General features: G+C 45.4%; 1 protein-coding gene across 1 annotated transcript in view; it reads left to right on the forward strand.

The window, feature by feature from the left end:
- DNAJC11 (DnaJ heat shock protein family (Hsp40) member C11) overlaps positions 1–23,935 on the forward strand; it is a 209,611-nt gene that overhangs the window by 75,888 nt on the left and 109,788 nt on the right. The window contains exon 3 of the mRNA XM_075328892.1: positions 12,108–12,181. Coding sequence (XP_075185007.1) covers positions 12,108–12,181 — 74 coding nt within the window. The remainder of the gene's footprint in view (positions 1–12,107; positions 12,182–23,935) is intronic.

Consider the following 23,935-nt stretch of genomic DNA (forward strand, 5'->3'; position numbering starts at 1 on the left):
TTTTGTCCCGGAAGCGCATGACATACTCGATAACCGACACTCCAGGGGTGGCCAAATCCCCTTCCCAAGCCTCTTTCACCAGAGCCAGGGGGCCCCGCACACGTCGCCCGTACAGGAGCTCAAACGGTGAGAATCCTGTTGAGGCCTGTGGAACTTCCCGGTAAGCAAATAACAGGTGTGGGAGATACCGCTCCCAGTCACGCCCATGGGAGTCGACCAACATCTTAAGCATCTGCTTTAAGGTGCCATTGAACCGCTCGCACAGGCCATTAGTCTGTGGATGGTACGGGCTGGCCACCAGATGTCGCACCTGGACTTGCTTACAGAGGGCCTCCATCAGCTGGGACATGAATTGGGTCCCCCGGTCAGTGAGCATTTCCTGGGGAAAACCCACTCGGGAGAAAATCTCCAGCAATGCGGTGGCCACCTTGTCAGCCCGAATGGACGACAAGGCCACTGCTTCTGGGTACCGGGTGGCATAGTCCACTACCGTCAGTATGAAGCGTTTCCCGGAGCTGCTGGGGATGGCCAGCGGGCCGACCAGATCCACAGCCACCCTCCTGAAAGGCTCATCGATGATTGGCAGAGATACCAGTGGGGCTTTGGGGCGTGGCCCCGCCTTCCCCACTCTCTGACAGGTTTCACACGAACGGCAGTAGGCAGCCACATCGGCCCCCATTTTTGGCCAGTAGAAACGCTGGTTTAACCTGGCCTTGGTCTTAGCGATCCCTAGGTGTCCGGCCATCGGAATCTCATGTGCGATCCGCAACAACTCCGTCCGGAACGGATAGGGTACCACCAACTGTCGGTCCCGGGGCCACGCCTCCGGTGAACCCTGCTGGACCGTGGCCCGGTACAGCCGTCCTTGGTCCCAGACCACTCGCTCCGGGTCCGAGTCCGAGGGAGGCTGTGCCGCCTGCTCCTTAAGAGCTTTCAGGCTGTCGTCAGCTTCTAACGCTGCCTGAAACCCCTGACTAGATGTGGCCAGAATCGACGAGACTGTCACATCTTCAGTCAGTACCCCGGGACCTGTGTCCTGGCCTCCACCTGACTCGGCTGCCACTTGGTCAGAAGGGGAAGAGCTATCGGACCTCCGGGAGGCCCCTTGGCTTCCAGCACTCCCACTGCGGGTGACAGCGGCCACAGCCGCTGCGACCGTGGGTCGTGCCTGCTCCTCCTCCGTTCCTGACCAAGTCGCCGGTTCAGGCAGACCTACCTGGCTTCCTGACACCCCGGTTGTGGGGGAACCATGCACCGAGATCTTACCTGGGAGCACTTCCGCTCCTGGACCGGCCCCAATCTCACCTGCCTGTTCCCCTCCTGCAGCAACAGAACCCCGCTGTGAAATCTCTGGGGACCCCACATTTGCTGTGGTAGCCCCCACCCCACACACTGGTCCTCCCCCTGCAGCACCCTGCTCTCTGCTTATCCCTGCAGAGGGCAACAGATCCCAGCTCACAGGCTGGTTACTTGTAGAGGCATTGTCACACCTTTCTCTGACCCCCTCCCCTGTCACAGCTGCAGCTGAGTGTGTGTCTATGGTGTCTATGCAAGCAGAAATATCAGAGTTCACTCCCTCCTCCCTTACATCATTCATAGATAACACATTAACATTGTTAGGAGTCATGTCAGTACGGGCTGAAGGTTCAGCCCTTGGGGGGGGCCCAAACTGGGAGGTTATCTGCCCCAAATCTGTCCCAAGTAGCACGTTTGCAGGGATCCGATCAGTTACCCCCACCTCCCTCACCCCCCGCCCTGCGCCCCAGTCCACATAAATGTCAGCAACAGGCAGCGCCGGGTCAGTGCCTCCAATCCCGGAGACAGCGAGGGTTTTTCCAGGGATCAAGTCTTGGGGGGACACCATCTCAGGCCGCACCAGAGTCACCTCCGAGGCGCTGTCTCGCAGTCCTATGGTCACAGACCGGCCGACGGTGACAGGTTGGAAGCTGTCCAGGGACCTACCACCACCCCCACCCACACAATACACCTTGGGCGGCCCTTGGGACGGGGACGGAGCCGGGGCCTTGGGACGCTGAGGGCACATGGCCTTGAAGTGTCCAGGTAGGTTGCACTGGTGGCACCGTCTTGGTTCCGCCACGGGCCTGGAGAGGGGAGTTGAGGGGGACACCCCCTGCAGTCTAGGGGCAGGTGGGGCAGTCGCAGAATTCATCTTACCCCCTCTCCAGGTGCTGCTGGTGGCCGCTCTCCTGGCCTCAGGGGCCCGGTTGTTGGTGTAGTCATCGGCAAGGGCAGCTGTAGCCGTGGACCCCTTTGGCTTCTGGTCTCGGATGAACTGGCGGAGATCCTCAGGGCAGTTCCACAAGAGTTGCTCCGTGATGAACAAGTCCAGGATCTCCGGTCCGGTGGAAAGCTGCAGGCCTTGGGTCCAGTGGTCGGCAGCTCGGGCAAGTGCCCGCCGGTGGTCAGCCCAGGAGTCCTTTGGTCCCTTCTGTAGGCTCCGGAACTTCTTGCGGTAGGACTCTGGAGTGAGGTTGTACTGTTGGATCAGGGCCCGCTTGATGGTGTCGTAGCCCTGATCTGCCTCAGCAGGCAAGTCCCCAAGGATATCCAGGGCCTTACCCCTTAAACGGGGGGTCAGGTATTTGGCCCACTGGTCCTTGTCCAGATGGTGCTGCAAGCAAGTCCGTTCAAAAGCAGTCAAGAAAGAGTCCAAGTCTCCATCCTTCTCCAGCACTGGGAAGTCCTCAACACGGACCTTTGGAAGTTTGGTGTCTCGAAGGTCACATGTGGCTGATGAGGGCCGGAGCTGAGCTAGCTGCAGCTGGTAGTCACGGTCTGCCTGTCGCTCTCGCTCTTCACGCGCTGCCTGCCGCTCTCGCTCCGCAGCCTCACGCTCTGCGTGCCGCTCCGCAGCCTCAGCGTCACGCGCTGCCTGCCGCTCTGCCCTGCGCTCTGCCAGGAGTTCCTTGTAGCCCTTCTGGTCTCCAGCCTGGAGAAGGGCCATAGCCATTTGAAGAAGGCTATCCGAGCCTCCCAGGCTCGGTGGAATGGCACGTGGTGATCTGCGGCCCGCTGCGGAGCCTGGTGATTCACTGTCCATTTCAGAGCGGAGGGCTGGCATCTGGCTCGTTGAGGACCCTTGGGCGAGCTCCTCCTCATTTTGTCCAGCAGTGCCAGGTTGTGCGATGTCCTCTGCAGAGCTGTTCTCTGGCGTCGGGCTCCTGGAGGACTCGTGGGCAACCTCCTCATTACTGTCCACAGCACCGTCCTCCCTCTCTTCGGCTCCTGCTTTAGCATTGGCCAGTTGCCTAGCTCTGCTCCTGGTGCCATCAGCCATTCTTGCAGACTTTTGGTCACTGACACAGAACTGACACCTGATGCCTCCACACACCTTACAGTATCTGCACTCTGACACTCTAGTGTTGAGCTAGTCTGAAGACCCCAGCAGCCACAGCTGCTGCAGGCAGTCTTTAGTGTCTGGGAGTATGGGTCTCACACTCACACACACTATTATCTCGATCCCACCGCTATGCCACCAGTATGTCACAAACCACCGGGGGGGTCACTCAGAAATCCCCCGCGCTGGCTACCAGTACGTCACAATCGGGGGGTAACAAGTGGGGGTCACCCCTCCTTTATACCTCCCGACCGACAGACAGAGCACGTGACGCGCTCTCTAGCGCCCCTCTTATAGTCAGGCCAATTATGGAATTGCCCGACCATAAGCCAGGAGGCCGCTATACTACTTATGCCGATTATTGAAGGGTCCCCGGTGAGAGTAAGGTATATATTCCCCCGACCTCCGCGGGCGGAATATATAAAATCTCCCCGAATCTCACTGGCCTCCCCACAATAATCCTTGGCACAATTCGCTGCCACCAACCGATTTACGGTAACTATTAGCCGAACACACAGACGTGGGATTCAAGATCGAGATAACAGAACAGCCCAAGATTAATTATATAATTTAATCAGCCTAAAGCACACTAGAAACTACAATATATACAATAGGGAATCTACAGAATATACATATGTCAGAGTACAGTTACAATCAAAGCATGGGTTACAAACAGGCATACACAGTTCCAGCAGTTACCTTGTTGCGTCTGGCCACAGGGGGGCGCTGTACCCAGGTTTCTAGGATCCTTCCCACAGATGTTTCCTACACGTGCCCCCAGCGAAAAGAACCCTGGAAAATGGCCGAAGTAGGGTTATCAACCTGGGCAAATCCAGGTCCCCTCCTACCTTAGTGACCTCAGAGGGAGCACTGCTCCACCCCTGGCTTGAGTTATGGACAATCCACAACATGGAATATGGGCCATAACTTTGCCTGGGAGCGTCGTAGGCGGACGCCAATGCTCTCATTGTGACAGTTATGAATTTAGCTACAGAACGAGGGGACTCATGACCTGTCTGCCAGTTCCCCATTGGCTGATATCACGCCTGGGGCATTTCCCAATGTCCTGCTCCCATAAAAAGGGTGTGCCGGCATCGTCCGCATGCGGAGACACCATTTTTATGGTTGCCGTATTTATCGGAAATATGGCTTGCGAGATATGAACCATTTTTTACTGGAGTCGTTCTGTCTGGCTATTTCCATAGCCTTGCTAACTAGCTAGCAGCCCCCACTACAGGGTCACGGCAGGGAGTCATCCTGTGTCCATTGTCCCCAAGCCACCTAATTTCCATATCACAGGACATGGCCATGGAGGTGTAAGTGGAACACTGAGAACAAGAAGGGAGGGGGCACTGCCAGGGAGTGATGAGGGATTATGACTGGAGTCATAATTCATCTTCATATCCCGGGATTTGCCTCACACCTTGTGTAGCACATTCTGCGTCTGAGTGGTGCTATTGTGGTCCGCTCATCCCCATCAAGTGACATTTTGCATCCGGTGATGTCACGTCAACTTCCTGTTGACCCAACATCACCGAGGCGGCCCCAGTCTTCCTGAGTGACTGGCTGTGGGCGGAGTTTCCCTGCACATCACAGCCCAGCATCACTCCTACTTGCCGCACTCTGCAGCGAAAGAGCGAGCGTGCAAGATGCTGGGTTGTGACGAGCGGGAAACTCCGCCCACAGCTCAATTCCTCAGGAAGACTGGGGCCGCCTCGGTGATGTCGGGTCAACTGGAAGTTGACGTGACCTCACCAGTTCTGAGAGGTCACGGAGCCCGGGCGTCATGAGAAGGGGATGAACGTACTGCAATAGCACCACTCGGAGGCAGACAAGGTATTTGAGAAAAGCCTTCGCTATGAGTTTTACAGCGATGTGGTCCCTAATACTGAGTGGTGAACCACCTCTTTAATGAATCAGCGCCAATATGAAGGCTATTTACACAGCTAGCCATGGCTTCCAAAGCTGATCGTAGGGCTGGTTTCATTTCGGTCACCAAAAATTACAAAGTATTTATTTCACTGTTACTTGCTCATTCTTCTTTCTTTCTTTTTTCTTATTGTTTTTTTTTTTGTTTCATTTTTTTTTTTACCTTGCTCTATACTGTAACTCTACTTGTTTGACTCGTCTTCCAATCAAACCCGTTTTAACTAAAAAGACGTTCCAAAGTCTGATTTCTATTACTACACGTACAGAATAATTCTATAAAACTAAACCATGAGTGAGACTCCCATTGTACTGGGGGAAATGAGTCTCCGTAAAGAGGATGTTGGGGTTCGGTATGGAATAATGACAGATGGAGCAATTTATACGGGAAGACTTGAAAATTATTAGGCAAAGTCCTATAGTAACGATAATATTGGATATTTTAGACCCATAGAACAAGAAAAACAATGTAAAAAATATTCTCCTCTTGGTTCCCATAACACAGATTCTGTGGAAGCCATTGAAGATTCGCTGATTATGTACAGAGCAGACACGGGAGCTCCAGTCTTGTTTCTCGGGATCAATAGTATTTGCTTTTCGTCAGGTTCCTGATGGTTGTCGCCAGTGAAGTGTTTTGTTGTAGATTTTAATTATCAGTCGGAGATTATACGCTGAGACCGATTTTTCAGCATTGTCCAAAACAAAAGCCGGAAGTGTGAAGGTCAGCGGCTGCGGGGGAAGCAAAGACTTTTCTATGTAGTAGCGAAGAATTGTCAATATAAAGGGGTTAGTTGTCCAAACTTAAAGAGACACTACCCCTTTAATTTGGCATTAGTAAATAGAGTGCAGATTGTGGCCAAATTATCATTTATTGTTTTTGGGGAGGTTTTTATCCTTCTTACCACATGACAAATGAGTCAGTGTAATAAAATCACCCAGGTCACTGCTGCCCTTCAATATCATCACACTCCTCTGCTGCTGCTATCTTTAGCTCTATATGATTGGCTGCAAAGTGTTCTGTCTCCGCCCACATTGCAGCTCTCTCTGTTATCACGTGATCTGCTACATAGCGTCCTTTTCCCACACTTTTCATCATCCTGCAGGTAAAATATATCTTTGTACCGTGTTAGCCAGTAGAGATAAAAAATTGTTTAAAAGAACTGAAGTCCTCAGTGGTTGATACCTTTTAATGGCTAACTGAAAAGATGGTAATAATGGCAAGCTTTCCAGACTCTCAGGTCTCTTCGCCTGATGAAGAGACCTGAGTAGTCTCGAAAGCTTGCTATTATTACCATCTATTCAGTCAGCCATTAAAAGGTATCAACCACTGAGGACTTCAGTTCTTTTAAACAATTTTTCATCATCATGCAGAAATCCAAAACCTAAATTTAAGATGAGCGCCCGTAGAAGTGCCCCTTTATATACATTTTCATAAACCTTATATAGACCAGTCCAAGGGACTATCATCATTTATGTCTTTGGGTAGTTATTTTGTTTTTGTAGTCCTGATTCTTATAGTCTGATACTATTATAGACAGTCGGGAAAAGGCCAAAGAACCTGGTGACTTCAGAGGTGGACTCAAAGGCCAGACAAGTCACATATTGATGCATGGAGACACGTTGCAGTGGAAGTGAATAAGTCCCTTTACTCCCTATAAAGTTGACTTGTATATAATGCAGAAATTGGAGCTATACATTATTATAATATATACATTCTTATATATGACGTGTATAACAGGAGCATGAATTACACTGTATTGTATATGTATGTTTATATTTATATATGTATTATTTATATATATATATATATATATATATATATAATGTGTGTGTGTGTGTAATATATATATGTATGTATATATATATATATACACCGTATATATATATATATATATATATATATATATATATATATATTTTATATATATATATATATATATATATATATATTTTATATATATATATATATTTTATATATATATATATAATATAGTGTGTGTGTGTGTGTGTATACGGAGTGTGCCGATGCACGTACAGCCCCTCAGCCACATCCTTTGTTCCCTGCCTACCACTACTTTCCTCTGGTTGGTTCTTGTACACAACAGGGAGCACAGCGTGCGGCTAAGGAGCTGTAAGTGTATTGGTATGACTGTGCACTTACTGCTCCTTGGCTGCACACTGTGCTCCCTCCCGTTCTCCTGCCTCCCACTCTCCTCTGATTGTATGCCATACATATCAAAGAGCACAGCATGCAGATGAGGAGCTGTGAGGGTATTGGGGGATGAAAAGGCACTTACAGCTCCTCAGCCTCACGCTGTGCTCCCTGCCTAGCATCACTTTCCTCTGGTTGGTTTGCATATACACTGTGGAGGACTGTGTGTTGCTGAGGAGCTGTAAGTGTATTGGGTGATGACTATATTCTTGCTGTTCCTCAGCCACACACTATGCTTCCTCCCACTCTCCTCTGGTTGGTTCCCACACATAGCAGGGAGCATAGTATGCGGTTGAGGAGCTGTAAGTGTATTGGGGGATGACGATGCACTTACAGCTCCTCAGCCTAACGCTGTGGTCCTTGCCTAGCATCACTTTCCTCTGGTTGGTTCGCATACACAGCATGGAGGACCACGTTTGGCTGAAGAGCTGTAAGTGTATTGGGTGATGACTATATACATGCTGTTCCTCAGCCACACGCTGTGCTTCCACTTTCTTCTGGTTGGTTCCCATACATAGCAGGGAGCATAGCATGCAGATAAGGAGCTGTAAGTGTATTGGGAGATGACGATGCACTTACAGCTCCTCAGCCTCACGCTGTGCTCCCTGCCTAGTGCCACTTTTCTCTGGTTGGTTCCCATACACAGCAGGGAGAACAGCATACGGCTGAGGAGCTGTAAGTGCATCTGCACACCCCAGACACATTTGTGCAGAATTTCAAAACGTGATTCCTCATTGCTAGAGAATCGCTTCAGGGTCATAAAGGGATAAGCTTGCTTATCCTTTAAAGGGCTACACAATCAAATAGATGGTTTGGTAGCTTACGAGTTTTGAAAGGTTGCCTTTGAAAAGGGATTACCCCAATGATTCTCCCAGCTCTTCGTTTTTGGGGCTGTAGTTGTGGCTTACTGTCTTCAAAACGTGGCCAGCTGATCACTGTCCTTGGTGGTCTCATGCCATCTACCTCGGCATTACCACTGCAGCCCTGTAAACATAGATTGGTGGAACTGGAATTGCAGCAACTAAAAGATGTTAATTTTGTTTTGTTAAACAGGGTGACTCTCTAGAATCATTTCTGGCATATCCATAGCAAATGTCTGATAGATGCGGCTCCCACCTCAGGCTGTGCTCAGATTTCCTAGGGCAATGAATCGAGAGAGTCGGCACATGGATCACCAGCTCTTTACTCACTGGAGGATGGATGCCTGCCGGATCAGAGAACCCTCTTTCTGAACATCGGACCCTCATTTATCATACAGTTATTGTATTTGTGGTTGTTCCACAAATGTTTCAGTTTTAAAGCATTTTCCGCCTGTGTCTCAGCTGAAATGGATGCCCCTTTATGATGAGGTCTCTTATTTTATCTATAGGGAGATAAGTGCCATCACCTCCTTAAAGGGATCATCCCAAAATGGCCATTTATCACTTTTCCTATTTATAAATATCTGGCAATCCTCAGTATAGGGGTCCCATTTGTGAATGAAGACCGCTCGGTGGTGGAGCCTGCGGTGGTTGAGCATGCCCTCTGCCGCTTCATCCTGTGTCTATGGGGCTGATGGAACAAACGAGGTCAACCACACGCACTTCCATTAAACTCCTCCTTACCTTGGACTTCCATAGTTTGCTTCTCCAATCACACCTAGAGCTATGTTATGTATTCATTCACTGAATCTCTCATCTGCTGTCTTACTTTGTCTGTTTCCAAAGGCGAGCAACAGAATTTCGTATGCAGCTTTGATTGTGTATAGAGGGATCGACTTGAAAAAAGTACAGTAGTAAAAAACACAAAGTTGGGTAACTTCGTAAAAACTTTTCTATGTAGCTTTCCACAAAATTAAATCTTGGAACTTCGCTTTAAGTGGTGCTTAGATTTCACTTTCCCTCCCCAAGTTTTGACATATGGTCGCCAGGATTGAATCCTCACTGCTTTTGTACTTTTTTAATTTTTGCGATCTCCCGTGTACTAGCAAGGTCTGATGCAGAAAACACACAAGTCATTCGCTTCTAATTAGGCGGAGGTACATCGTGTACCACAGCCTGAAGTTTAGAGCGGTGAGAGTGCGTCAGGAGTCTTGTTTCACCATCGTGTCTTAAAATGTGTTTTTAATGGCTGAGCCCAACAGCTTCAGAGTGCGGCGGATGATAAATTAATGTAAAGACAATACATTCTTATCAGGCGTAATGTACCCGTGCATGGCAGATATTCAAAAATCAATTTGCAGAGTGGTTTTGATCTAAACAGCCGCTCTGATTATACCGCCGCTATCTGTCATTGCCCCTCCTCCTTTCTTCTTTTCATTTTTTTTCTCTATTATGTTATCTCTTGCATATTTTTTTTGTATATTTCAAGTAATATACTTCTACTGATGAAACATTTATTTATTTTTAGAAATTCGTGCTAAACCTATGTTTGCATAAAGTGCGATTCCAAAACATAGTGGTCTCATCCTCATCAGATACCTATTAGGGGGTAGATGCATTTTGGGACACCCCCAATATCTTGATCATTGCCCTATAGAGAAGCGCAATGCCTGTGGCATCTAACGTAATTACAACAGCCGTGGTGTTTTATGACACTGTATCTGCTGTTTGATGACAGAATACAGGCTGCCATGGTCTGTGTCCCGCACTGTGGCATCACATTTAGCTCATCAGTGGCCAAGCTGTTTTATGACAGACTGTATATACTATTGTATGGACAGAGTACAGGCTGCCATGCCCAGAGTTTAACCCCCAACAACTTGAGAACCACCAAGATTAGGACCACAACCCTGGAGAGTTGCGCAGTGTCCCGCACTGTGGCATCACATTTAGTCCATCAGTGGCCAAGCTGTTTTATGACAGACTGTATATACTATTGTATAGACAGAATACAGGCTGCCATATTCGGAGTTTGTTCCCCAACAACTAGAGAACCACCAAGATTTAGATTACAACCCTGGAGAGTCTCGTACTCTGACCCATGACTGGCCAAGCTGTTTTATGACAGACTGTATATACTGTTGTATGAACGGAATATAGGCTTTTATGCTGGGAGTTGTAGTTTGCCAGGAATGACAGACCCCCAAAATGTTACATCGCTGCCCTATTACATGCTATATATGCCATCATCTCTTTTAGTCCATGATCAAGCTGTTTTTGTAACAGACTGTATCTGGTCTCCATGAGCACAATACAGGCTGTCTTGCTGCTAGTTAGTTTTCCCACCACAACTTGAGGGCCCCCAGGGTTTGTAGCACTTTCTTGGAGAGTCACACCCGGTCTGTGGCATCACTTGTAGGGAATTGATCAATGCAATAGAGCCCCAACACTACGCCAAAGTATTTCTCTACGTTGGGGTCCCTAGCTTGTGTGTGTCCTCTCATGCAGTTAAAAAACTTACCGTGTATGGGAAGCTGAGACCCAGGCTATATATGCGTATGATATGGATTGGCAATAGGTGTGGTGGGGAGGGTTCACAAACGAAAAACTACTAACAATAACGAATAACGTTTGGAACACCATTCTAAGTCTGAACTGGGTGCAAAAAACCTAAAAAAACATCACTATGGGGAGATAAGGTATGCACACCAGTGACTATGTAAGGGGAATACATGGAAAACTGCTGTGTGAATACTGACTTGAAAAATCCAATAGCTATATGAAGAGTGAAAATGTGTTTCTGTTTTGTTAGTAGTTTTTCGTTTGTGAACCCTCCCCACACACCTATTGCCAATCCATATCATACGCATAAATAGCCTGGGTCTCAGCTTCCCATACACGGTAAGTTTTTTAACTGCATGAGAGGACACACACAAGCTAGGGACCCCAACGTAGAGAAATACTTTGGCGTAGTGTTGGGGCTCTATTGCATTGATCAATTCAGTAGCTAAATTTCTCTTGATTCATATGTTCATGGCAGTAATGCAGATTCCATTTTTCACATTTTCACTCTTCATATAGCTATTGGATTTTTCAAGTCAGTATTCACACAGCAGTTTCTGCTATTCCATGTATTCCCCTTCCATAGTCACTGGTGTGCATACCTTATCTCTCCATAGTGATGTTTTTTTAGGTTTTTTGCACCCAGTTCAGACTTAGAATGGTGTTCCAAACGTTATTCGTTATTGTGGCATCACTTGTAGTCGAACTCTTTTATAATATCCTGCATCTGCTGCTCCATGGACAGAATACAGGCTGCCACAAATCTCATACTGCTGATGAGTTTACTAGCATATTTGCCCCTACACACACACACACACACACACATACATACATACATACATACATACATACATACATACACACACACACACACACACACACACACACACACACACACACACACATATATATATATATATACACACACACACACACACATATACACACACACACACACATATACACACACCTCACAGTGATCCCCACAGAGGATTGTAACTGTTTTGCTGCACCAGTGCATCGGCAAACGCCACTTAAAAATGTATGTATTTGGGATTTGCTAGCCATGCAATTTCCCCACTTAACACTACAAGCTCATAAAAATTAACCCTTAATTTTACAAAATGTTGATTTTATTTTGAGGTATTTACTTTTTGTTCAATATTGTGTTGTGTTCTTTTTATTGCAGTGCTTAGTGATCCTCAGTCAAGAGCCATCTATGATGTGTATGGAAAGAAGGGCCTGGAGATGGAAGGATGGGAGGTAGGATTTCCTCTTCTTTTTTTTTTTTTTTATTTTGTTTGTACCGTATACACTGCGATCATCAACTTGTATAGTTTTTTTTTTGTTTTTTTTTTCTTTTTCTACAAGTGGGGAATAAAAATAAAATTTACCAAGACCCATCGCTTTTTTCTTTTCTATTAATAGAGTTGTCAGTGTTCATCTTTTTTTTTTTTTTTGTATTTTAAATTGGCGGGCTGATTGTGTTCTCTCTACCAATTTAAGCTACCTACTAAGTTTTGATTGTTATTTATTGCATTTTTCCTATAAGGGTGTCACGTTCAGCTCCAGAGACCCCCCGGACAGTCTGTGCATTGTAGCCATTACATGGACTGAGTAAGGCTGTTGTGCTTGGGTCCGCAGACCCCCGGAAAGTCTATGCATTGTAGCCATTACATGGACTGAGTAAGGCTGTTGTGCTTGGGTCTGCAGACCCCCGGACAGTCTGTGCATTGTAGCCATTACATGGACTGAGTAAGGCTGTTGTGCTTGGGTCCGCAGACCCCCGGAAAGTCTATGCATTGTAGCCATTACATGGACTGAGTGAGGCTGTTGTGCTTGGGTCAGGAGAACCCGGGACAGTCAGTGTATGCGGTCTGGCTCGGCGTGAGTGAGGCTGTTGTGCTTGGGTCAGGAGAACCCCGGACAGTCAGTGTATGCGGTCTGGCTCGGCGTGAGTGAGGCTGTTGTGCTTGGGTCAGGAGAACCCCGGACAGTCAGTGTATGCGGTCTGGCTCGGCGTGAGTGAGGCTGTTGTGCTTGAGTCAGGAGAACCCCGGACAGTCAGTGTATGCGGTCTGGCTCGGCGTGAGTGAGGCTGTTGCTCTTGGGTCAGGAGACTCCAGGACAGTCTGTGCATTGGGTGCCATTACATGGACTGAGTGAGGCTGTTGTGCTTGTGTCAGGAGACCCCCGGACAGTCTGTGCATTGGGCGCCATACTCGGAACAAGTTTTATAGATGATTACATGAGCCCTTATGGTTTGATAAGGTTTTCCCACCCTAAAAATCCTACCGAATATGTCACAAACGTGTTATAAGTGCGCCACTCACCTACCGAGGACCTCCACTTGCCAGTTGAAGGAGGTAGACTGCAATGAGGAGGTGGAAGTCTTTGAGAGTTATAGATCTTTCCATAGCTCATATAGACCTCAATGGAGGGAGTCACACGTGGCACTGAAAGTATTGTAGGCCCAACACCTAAAACCCTAATATCTGCCATCAATTTATCCATGATATACTTGTAGATTGCATCATTAGAGAATTTTTTCTTGTGGATTAAACCACAAATAGTCTATTAGATCTCAATGGTGATCTGTCCGGTGTGTGTGATCCAGACAGCAAAGATTATCATGGAATTATAAGTGGCCGTGGTGTGTTGGAAATGGAGGGAGGGCACCCCTGATCGTGTCCTCAGGTGGGTCTAGGGTACCCCAAACTGACCCTGGTGATGGAAATCTTACTTTACTCTACAAGAAGGCATCACATACTCGTATCCCATCCATCCGCCATATGACAAACCACGATCATCTACTCTTAATTTAACGAAAATTGCCGCCACTTGACAAAGAGCGTGTGTGTCGCGGCTTGATCTAGTTTACAGACTGCGCTAATTACTACATCATTATGAGTAGTAGAGCGCTTTGGTTAAGTGCTTTTCTAAAGCCCTTCTGATACTGTTTTTGTTGCCTCCCCAAAGACTCCCATTCGCAGAGCGCCCAACAGGTAGCGCCACCGTCATTATAAAATTGTTGTGTAATACCGGCGCTTAATAATGTGTATTAAGCTCTGTAATCACCGCTCCGGCGAGTCGGCGAGTACAAAGAGTCCTGCCTGGAGACTCATTATTCTCTTATAAAGCACCATCTTGTTAGGATTGTTTTAATGATATGAAGTTTTCATTCTGGCTTTCAAAGGGGAAAGTTAGAGTTCTGCAGGGGTTATAAAGTTACTAAGGATATAAATACATGGCGAAGTTTCTGCACATAAGCGGCTGATCAAAGAACCGCACCAGGTAGCAGAGGGATGACAGACAAAACGGATGGAAATGAAAGGCAATGCATCCTCCAAATGAAAGCTGCCGATTACAGCTACCACATACATTAGGGAATTGCACTATTAGCCGTTTCCCAGTATGCATGTGACAATGACATTTTTAGGGCATGTGGCAATTCTTCTACGTTTCACAAACTTGCCACTTAGACTGTATATAAAGGACACCTTTGACATGTTAAACATTATTTTTGACTGTTAGTGGTTACCTTTAGCTAATAAAATTGCACTAAATTCCAATCTACAGTCTTCACTCCATTCATTTTCAGACCCGCTGATATGCACTGAACCAAGTTTCAGATTTTTTTCCCATGGGAGTAACCCTCTCAGTAATACAGGCTGGATGTGTATCCAGGTATCAGCTCAGCTTCTATTCTGCATCTACTTCCCCTTCCTCCTTTTGTACAGCCAGTTGTCTCTGTCCTGCCAGAGACTGCATATGGGATCCCCCTCTCCACACAGATTTGTATTCAGGACTTTTTAATAATACATTTTATTTATATGGCACCAACCTATTCTGCAGCGGGGGCATCTACAATAAAACAACAAAAAGGAACACATAGTTCACCAAGCTATTGTCTGTATGGAGAATGTGAGAACAGATGATTAGGAGAGAAGGTTATGATTGGCATTTAGAAGGCAGGAACAGGGGAGGGTTAGGTTAGTGAGTTGAGATAAGATTGTCTAAGAGATGTGATTTTAACGTTTAAAAACATGGGGAATATATTAGTCACATTGTTTAGGGTAGTGCATTCTAGAAAACTGGCGCAGCACAAGAGAAAAGTCTTGGAAACGGAGGTGTGAGGTTTGGATTTCAGATTTTGGATTATGGAGCAGTCTAAGATTAGTTGAGTAATGGAGGAGATGGGTTGGGTGATAAACAGAGATGAGGAATTATTATTATTTTTTATAGAGTACCATTGATTCCATGGTGTACATGAGAAGAGGTTACATACAGAATATATATCCAAGGTACAATAGACAGACTGGTACAGAGGGAAGAAGGCCCTACCCTTGCAAGCTTACATTCTGTAGGATTTTGGGGAGTAGACAATAGGTGGGACATATAGGGTGGTGCAGAACTGTGGAGAGCTTTGTGGGTGAGAGATATAAGATTGTGTTATATTCTGCAGCAGATGAGCAACCAGTGTAATGACTGGCACAAGGTGGAGGCATCAGTGAAATGGCTGGACAGACATACGACCCTGGCTGCCGTATTCAGGATAGATTGGGGTGGAGACAGTTTGGTTAGAGGGAGACCGATCAGTAGAAACTTGTAGTAGTCCAGACAAGAATAAAGAAGAAAAGTTGCATCTCTTGTGCAAATTTGGGGCATCCTGTGATTTGCAACTTTTGGGGGTTCTAAAGAGAACCTGTCACCAGGAATTCATTTGGCATTCTAACATGCTGTATATAAGAGCCCAGGCCGCTGTGTAGAACATTAAAAATCACTTTATAATACTCACCTAAGGGGCGGTGCGGTGCAGACTGGTCGGATGGGTGTCTCCGTTCTCCAGTACCGGCGCTTCCTCTTTCAGCCATCTTTGTCCTCCTTCTTCTGAAGCCTGGATGCATGACGCGTTCTACGTCATACACACTCGCCGGTCCGGCGCAGGCGCACTACAATACTTTGATCTGCCCTGCACAGGACCTCAATGTCTGCCTGTGTGCATGATGTAGGATGCGTCATACACCCCGGCTTCAGAAGAAGGAGGACAAAGATGGCCGAAAGAAGAGGCACCGCACCTGGAGAATGGAGACACCCATCCGACCAGTCTGCACCACACACCCACAGGCCCTTTAGGTGAGTATTACAAAGTGATTTTTATGCTCTACACAGCGGTCTTGGCTCTTATATACAGCATGTTGGAATACTGTATATAAGAGCCCACTGGTGGTGGCCGCAGCTTATAGTCAACAAATCTGGGGACAGGTTCTCTTTAAGCTATAACTGTGCATAAACTGCTAAGTAAATGTGAGCCAAAAGGTGAAAGTGCGGTATAGAATGGGTCATTCGCTTTAAAGGGATCATTGACTGGTAGTTAAATAAATTTTATTTGTTTTACAACAAAAAAATATATTTTTTTTCTAAAAAAAAACCAAAAACTTATGTTTTCACATGAGTCTGTCATCCTTTCTTTAAAAGGAATCTGTCACCAGGTTTTTGATACCTGATTTGAGAGCAGCAAAAGGTAGGGGCAAAGATACTGATTGCAATGTGTCACTTACTGGGCTGCTTAGTGTAGTTTTGCTAAAATCACCGTTTAATCAGCAGGAGCTTATCATTACAGGACTACTCGGCTGCTGTCAAGTAGTCCAGCATATTCATGATCTTTGTATAACGGTGAGATCTGCAGCAGGGGAGACATTGATTTTATCAAAATGACAGCAAATAGCTCAGTAAGTGACACATCATGGGAATCAGGGGCTCTGCCTCTACATTATGGGTTAGCAAAAATCTGCTAACAGATTCCCTTTACTTCTTTTGTTCTATAAAACATTGGCGGTCTAATAGCAAAAACCAGAATGATGAGAACGTTTCAGGTTGTTTTTTTGCAAGAGCCTTTGTAACACCTCTCTATAAAGAATGTGAGAATTAGAGGAAATAAGAAGCGGAGGTCACATCGGTTCCTTAGAAGGCCTCCGGTTGTTTTCAGGCCCAGATGCATCGCACTTTCTTGAAGTATCCATATTTTATGCATTGTATGTATTATCAGCCTGTGCAAATATAGATTACGCAGCAGCGGCGGCCGGGGAAATCCAGAAGTGCAGGCAAAACGCAGAACAAGTGTTTACTTCATCTTAAGAGTGGAGTTTTCTCCACAGACACACTTCAATACGTCTCTGTAAGTTTTGATGAGAATTATGGCTGCCAGACATTTTCACCTTGCGGTGAGCCCTTCAAGACGTCTTCTAAATTTGTAAATCATGTTACAATTTGATGCCTTGAAATGAAAAGTAGCAGCATCTTTTTCTCCGTTTTTTTTTCCCCCTCCCCTCTCTTCTTCAGCATGTCACCAAATCTGTCACGGATAACGTAATTTAGAGTTATTAATTCTCTCTTGTAAAGGTTAAACTCTTGCGACGCTGTACAACAAATCTTGGCCGGTTACCTCGCAGCCGGTGCCTACATTATGGCGGGAGCGCTCGGTGTGAGCCGAAATCCAGGCCATGTAACAAGGAAGGTCGGATGGTAGCGAAGTCAGTCACCACGGGCATCGAATTATAGGGATTACAATAAAAAATTACTAACTTTAAAGGAGTTGTCCGACATAACAAAAAATTTTGAGTTTAAGCTAATCTGTGCTGTATTGTCATATAAATCACACCTACATTGTTATTTTTTGTTTTCTAACTTTTGTTCCTCTTGAATTATTCCTTTATTCTCTGCAGCTCATTGTTTACATTCAGCTCCAGCAAACATGACCACTTCCTGTGCAAAACCTCCCAGTCACAGCTGGCACCGCCCGGCCTCAGTGTCCAGCCCCACCCCAGTGTCCAGCCTCACTCCAGTGTCCAGCCTCACTCCAGTGTCCAGCCCCACTCCAGTGTCCAGCCCCACTCCAGTGTCCAGCCCCACTCCAGTGTCCAGCCCCACCCCAGTGTCCAGCCCCACCCCAGTGTCCAGCCCCACCCCAGTGTCCAGCCCCACCCCAGTGTCCAGCCCCACCCCAGTGTCCAGCCCCACTCCAGTGTCCAGCCCCACTCCAGTGTCCAGCCCCACTCCAGTGTCCAGCCCCACTCCAGTGTCCAGCCCCACTCCAGTGTCCAGCCCCACTCCAGTGTCCAGCCCCACTCCAGTGTCCAGCCCCACTCCAGTGTCCAGCCCCGCCCCCTGCACACACATTCCCTGTCAGTATATTCTGCCCCAGCACTGACCTCTTATCACTACAGAATTGCAAATAACAGCCCCACATCAGGCTCTTCACCCCACACCACATCGGGCTCTGCATCCCTCCCCCCACACACACACACATCGGGATCTGCACCGCACACACACATCGGGCTCTGCACCGCACACACACATCGGGTTCTGCACCGACCGCCCCCCCCCATAGGTAACACATGTAGGGAGTACATACTCACCCGTCCTCGGTCCCCGCCGCTCCTGCATGTTCGCGCGCTGTCTGTGCTCTGGCCATATCAGCACAGTAGTGACGTCACTGCTGTCCTGATCTGTCAGACACAGACAGCGGGACAGTGATGAGAAGCGCAATGCTCTTCTCATCAGCGCTTTCAAATGTACCGGCATCTGTGATCTGTGATGCTGGTACATTTGAATGTGCGATCCTGAGCAGGGGGTCCGGTGCTGGCGCTGACACCACAGCAGCCGCCGCCAGGCCCCTCCCCCAGGTCAAAGGTCCCACAGAAGTGCAGGGGGAGGTTGTGGGCAGAGTACGGGTGCGTGAGAATGTATGGGAGGGTGCAGGAAAGGGGGCGGGGCTCATCGCACTGTTGCCGCCCAGCAGGGAGGCGACATGCTGTTTCCAGATTTGCATGTCAACATGGCCCTGCCCATGTTGACATGAAATGACCGGAAGCAGCAAAATCGCGGCAGGAGCGGTCACATGATCACTCTGACCCGGGGGAGAGGGGCTGACCGCAGGGCAGGTAAGTGGTCACTATCTACTTACCTGCCCCAATGTAGCCCAATAGGGTAATAATGAAAAAAACTCAAAATGAGCTGGATAACCCCTTTAAAAGTTTATCCCTTATACATAATTGCTGATGGGAAAAAATAGGAAGTTGCAGCGGAATTTTATTTACTTTTTTCCTACAGATTACGGTACTTTTTACTAATTGTTGTCAAGAATAGGTAAGAAGACAGCACTATCTGTGCTGCATCATTAGGAAGGAGATATACTTTCAGTAGATCATGTACAGATAGTTCTATGTAACCTACAGCATTCACCATCTGTAACTAAATCATCATTTACAGGGATGGGAAATAATGCAGTGTTGTCGTCCATCATTTACATGGAAGACCAAAAGGTAGCACTATCTGTGCCTGAATCATTAGGATGGAGATGGTACTATCTGTACATGATCTACAGAAATTATATGTAACTTCCAGCATTCATCATTTGCAGGGATGGGAAAAAAATGCAGTGTTCTTTGTATGTCATCATTAACAGGGGAAGACCAAAAGGTAGCACTATCTATGCCTGTATCATTAAGCTAAAGATCTACTTTTTGTAGATCATGTACAGATAATACTATGTGACCTCCAGTATTTACGACCTGTACCTAAATCATAATTTACAGGGATGGGAAATAATGCAATGTTTTTAGTATATCCATCATTTACAGGGGAAGACCAAAAGGTAGCACTATCTGTGCCTGCATCATTAGGATGGAGATGGTACTATGTGTACTTGATGTACAGAATGTAAATGTAAATTCCAGCATTTATCATTTACAGGCATGGGAAAAAAATTGTGTTCTTTGTATGTCCATAATTTACAGGCGAAGACCAAAATGTAGTACTATCTGTGCCTGCATCATTAAGATGGAGATCTACTTTTTGTATATCATGTACAGATAATACTAGTGACCTCCAGCATTTATGACCTGTACCTAAATCATAATTTACAGAGATGGGAAAAAAATGCAGTATTCTTTGTGTGTCCATCATTTACAGGGGAAGACCAAAAGGTAGCACTATCTGTGCCTGCATCATTAAGATGGAGATCTACTTTCTGTAGATCATGTACAGACAGTGAATGCTGGAGGTCACATAGTACTATCTGTACCTAAATCATTTTCAGGGATGGGAAATAATTGCTTGTATGTCCATTATTAAGAGGGGAAGAAGAAAAGGTAGCACTATCTGTGCCTGCATCATTAAGATGGAGAACTATATATATATATATATATATATATATATATATATATACACATATATATATATACACATATATATATATACACATATATATATATACACACACACATATATATACACACACACACATATATATATAATTACATAGTGTATATATATATATATATATGAGAGAGAGATGTATACAAAATCTGGTAAGGAATAGGGGTAAGAAAGTGCTGGTCTTGTTAGATCAAGTTTTTGTATTATTGTTTTTTTCTCATCATCACACCTGTTTTAAACATCGGCTGCTTGGGGATTTTTTTTTACACTCTAACTTCCTTTTGTTTCAAGAAATTAACATGTACATTAGCAGCAACGAACAGACTCAGATCCTATATTTTGTATTTAAGCATATAATGAGCGTGTAAAGATCATTGTGAAGGAAGGGGGAGCAGGTCAGCTGTGATTTTACCTATTGTGTTTGGTAGATGTTGTTATCAGCTGTCTATAGAGGTGTTACCTGCCATTGTAGTCCTGTCTCTGAAGATAATGAGCCTCCTGTAAAATCATCATGAAAGTTATTTAAGCAGAGCAGTGATCAGGACCTCTTCTTGGCTACTTGTACTCTGCAGTGATGATCACAATGGCTGACTATCAGATGGTGGTCTGGTGGTTTGGCACAGAGGGCACCTCGTGAGGACGTAGCACTTCAGGTCTGACTCTCCTCTTTTGAGAAATGTTGATATCCCTGGGCTGCATCCAGTGGTCAGACATATTCTGCAGATCCTATACTTGCGGAGAGATTTTTATTATTATTCCTTATCTGAAATTAAGCGTATTACGAAACAACATTCTATTAAACCCTTCCATTTCATTCCACGTTCCCGCGTCTGCTCTGATTCTAAGCCTCTTAATTGACTGCAATAACAACGATGATGAAGACCTTTTATATTCTGTAATTAGAAGAGTGCTGTCTAGATGTCCGCTCTGCGCTGGCACCGAGCAGCTTCACGACCCGGCTCACCCCATGAGAGCGGCACCGCTGCCACAGTAAAAACTTCATTTCTATAATCAGGCTGCGGTGGAAGGGGAATCTGTACGGAGCAGATAGCAGGGGTATTCCTACATCTGCCCATAGTAAAAATCACACACTGTATCCCGCACATCCGCAGGGAGCAGCAGTATGTTACATGCTCTTATCATGCAGGTGCGGAGGATGTGGACCACTTGTTTGTGATCTTTGTGATTTTCAGTGATCATACTTGTACAAATTCTGTGTGTGGTGTGTGGTGTGTGTGTATATATATGTGTAATATATATATATATATATATATATATATATATATAATATATATTTATAATATATACACACACACACACAGGTATATATATATATATATATACACACAATACATATCTCACATATAGAGAATACATATTACACACATGACGTGACTGACGGGATTTTCTCTTTTAGAGATTTTCTGCCATGCCTATAGTGTATGCTATATACAAAAGCATCTCAATAAATTAGAATATAATAAAGTTAATTTTATTTCAGTAATTCAATACAAAAAGGGAAACGCATATATTATATAGTCATTACACACAGAGGGATCTATTCCTATATATTATATAGAGTCATTACACACAGAGGGATCTATTTCTATATATTATAGTCATTACACACAGAGGGATCTATTCCTATATATTATATAGAGTCATTACACACAGAGGGATGTATTCCTATATATTATATAGAGTCATTACACACAGAGGGATCTATTCCTATATATTATATAGAGTCATTACACACAGAGGGATCTATTCCTATATATTATATAGAGTCATTACACACAGAGGGATGTATTCCTATATATTATATAGAGTCATTACACACAGAGGGATCTATTCCTATATATTATATAGTCATTACACACAGAGGAATGTAGGGGGAAAGAGAATGATTCCAGGGATGTTTCACTTACTAGGATGAGTGTTTTTGTGTTATACAATCAGTGGTTTATCAGCAGGAGATTATCACTGCAGGACTAGGTGTCTTGTGCCTCCTAGTCAACTGCTCTATATAACCCAGCCCTCAGGATTTACATTTTACACGGAAAGCTGTCACTCACTGGTGTGGGCAGGGTTATACACAGCTCAGCATTCTGAGCTCTGCTAGATCTGCAGCAGAGAAAACTGTGATTGTATCAAAATGACAGCAAACCGCTCAGTAAGGCCCCTTTCACACATCAGTTGTTTGCCATCAGTTGCAATCCGTCATTTTGTAAAAAAAACAGATCCAGCTCTAGATCCGTTTTTTTTCTCATAGACTTGTATTGGCGACGGATTGTGACAGATGGCCTCATGTTTCATCCTTCGTGCGATGGATCCGTCAACAAATGTTTGTCCGACCGACTGAGTCGATGTCCACATAAACTGTTTTTGTGTGCGTCGAAAAAACGGACCGTGACGGATCTGTCGTCATCCATCATTTGTTATAATGGAAGCCTATGGGCGCTGGATCCGTCGCAATCCGTCAAATGACGGATTTCTGCGCCAGATCCATTGTGTAAATTCCATTCTGGTCATAACCTTTGGCATTACAAAATTGGTACGACGGATCCGTCGCATCAGTCACAAAACGGATTGTGACTAATGACAAAAAACTGATGTGTGAAAGGGGCCTAAGTGATACATCGCTGGAAGGAATCAGGGTCTCAGCCCCTACATCATTCTGCTCTCAGAATACACAGGGATTACTGCTGATTCCCTTTAACCCCTTCAGCCCCAGAGCGTGTTTTGTTTTTGCGTTTTTGTTTTTTGCTCCCCTTTTTCCGAGAGCCGTAACTTTTTTATTTTTCCGTCAATCTTGCCATATGAGGGCTTATTTTTTGTGGGACGAGTTGTACTTTTAAATGAAACTACACGTTTTACCATATAGTGTACTGGAAAACAGCAAAAAAATTCCAAGTGTGGAAAAACTGTAAAAAAAAAGTGTGATCGCACAATAGTTTTTGGGATGTTTTATTCACCGTGTTCACTATTTCTTAAAACTGATGTCATTGCGAGTTTGTAGACACCAAACATGTGTAGGTTTACTTGTATCTAAGGGGTTAAAAAATTTCACAAGTTTGTCCAATAAAAGTGGCGTACGTTTTGTGCCATTTTCCGAAACCCGTAGCGTTCTCATTTTTTGGGATCTATGGCTCAGTGACGGCTTATTTTTTGCATCTCGAGCTGACATTTTTATTAGTATCATTTTTGCGCAGATGCTACGTTTTGATCGTCTGTTATTGCATTTCGCGGAAAACCTGCAGCAACCAAAAAACGTAATTTTGGCGTTTGGAATTTTTTTGCCGCTACGCCATTTACCAATCAGATTAATTGATTTTATATTTTGATAGATCGGGCATTTCTGAATGCGGCAATACCAAATATGTGTATATTTTTTATTTTTTTAACCCTTTAATTTTCAATGGGGGGAAAGGGGGGTGATTTGAACTTTTAGGGTTTTGTTGTTTTTTTTTTTTTAAAAAAAACAAACCTTTTTTTTACTTTTTTATTTTACTAGTCCCCCTAGGGGGCTATAGCGATCAGCACTCCGATCGCTCTGCACTATCTGCTGATCACAGCTGTAAACAGATATGCTCACTTTCTCCTTCACTTGGCTCCGGGCCAAGTGAAACCAAAAGTGACTTATGATAGCTACAGGCGTCATCACATGACCCTGTGCTACCATGGCAACCACTGAAAGTCACGTGATCACACACGTGACTTCCAGTGGGGGCGGCGGTAAGTAAAAATAATGGCCGCGCGCATATACATATCGCTGCCAGCCTTTGGCAGCGAGATGTA

Source organism: Anomaloglossus baeobatrachus, chromosome 11 (assembly GCF_048569485.1).
Source record: "Anomaloglossus baeobatrachus isolate aAnoBae1 chromosome 11, aAnoBae1.hap1, whole genome shotgun sequence".
Taxonomy (NCBI): domain Eukaryota; kingdom Metazoa; phylum Chordata; class Amphibia; order Anura; family Aromobatidae; genus Anomaloglossus; species Anomaloglossus baeobatrachus.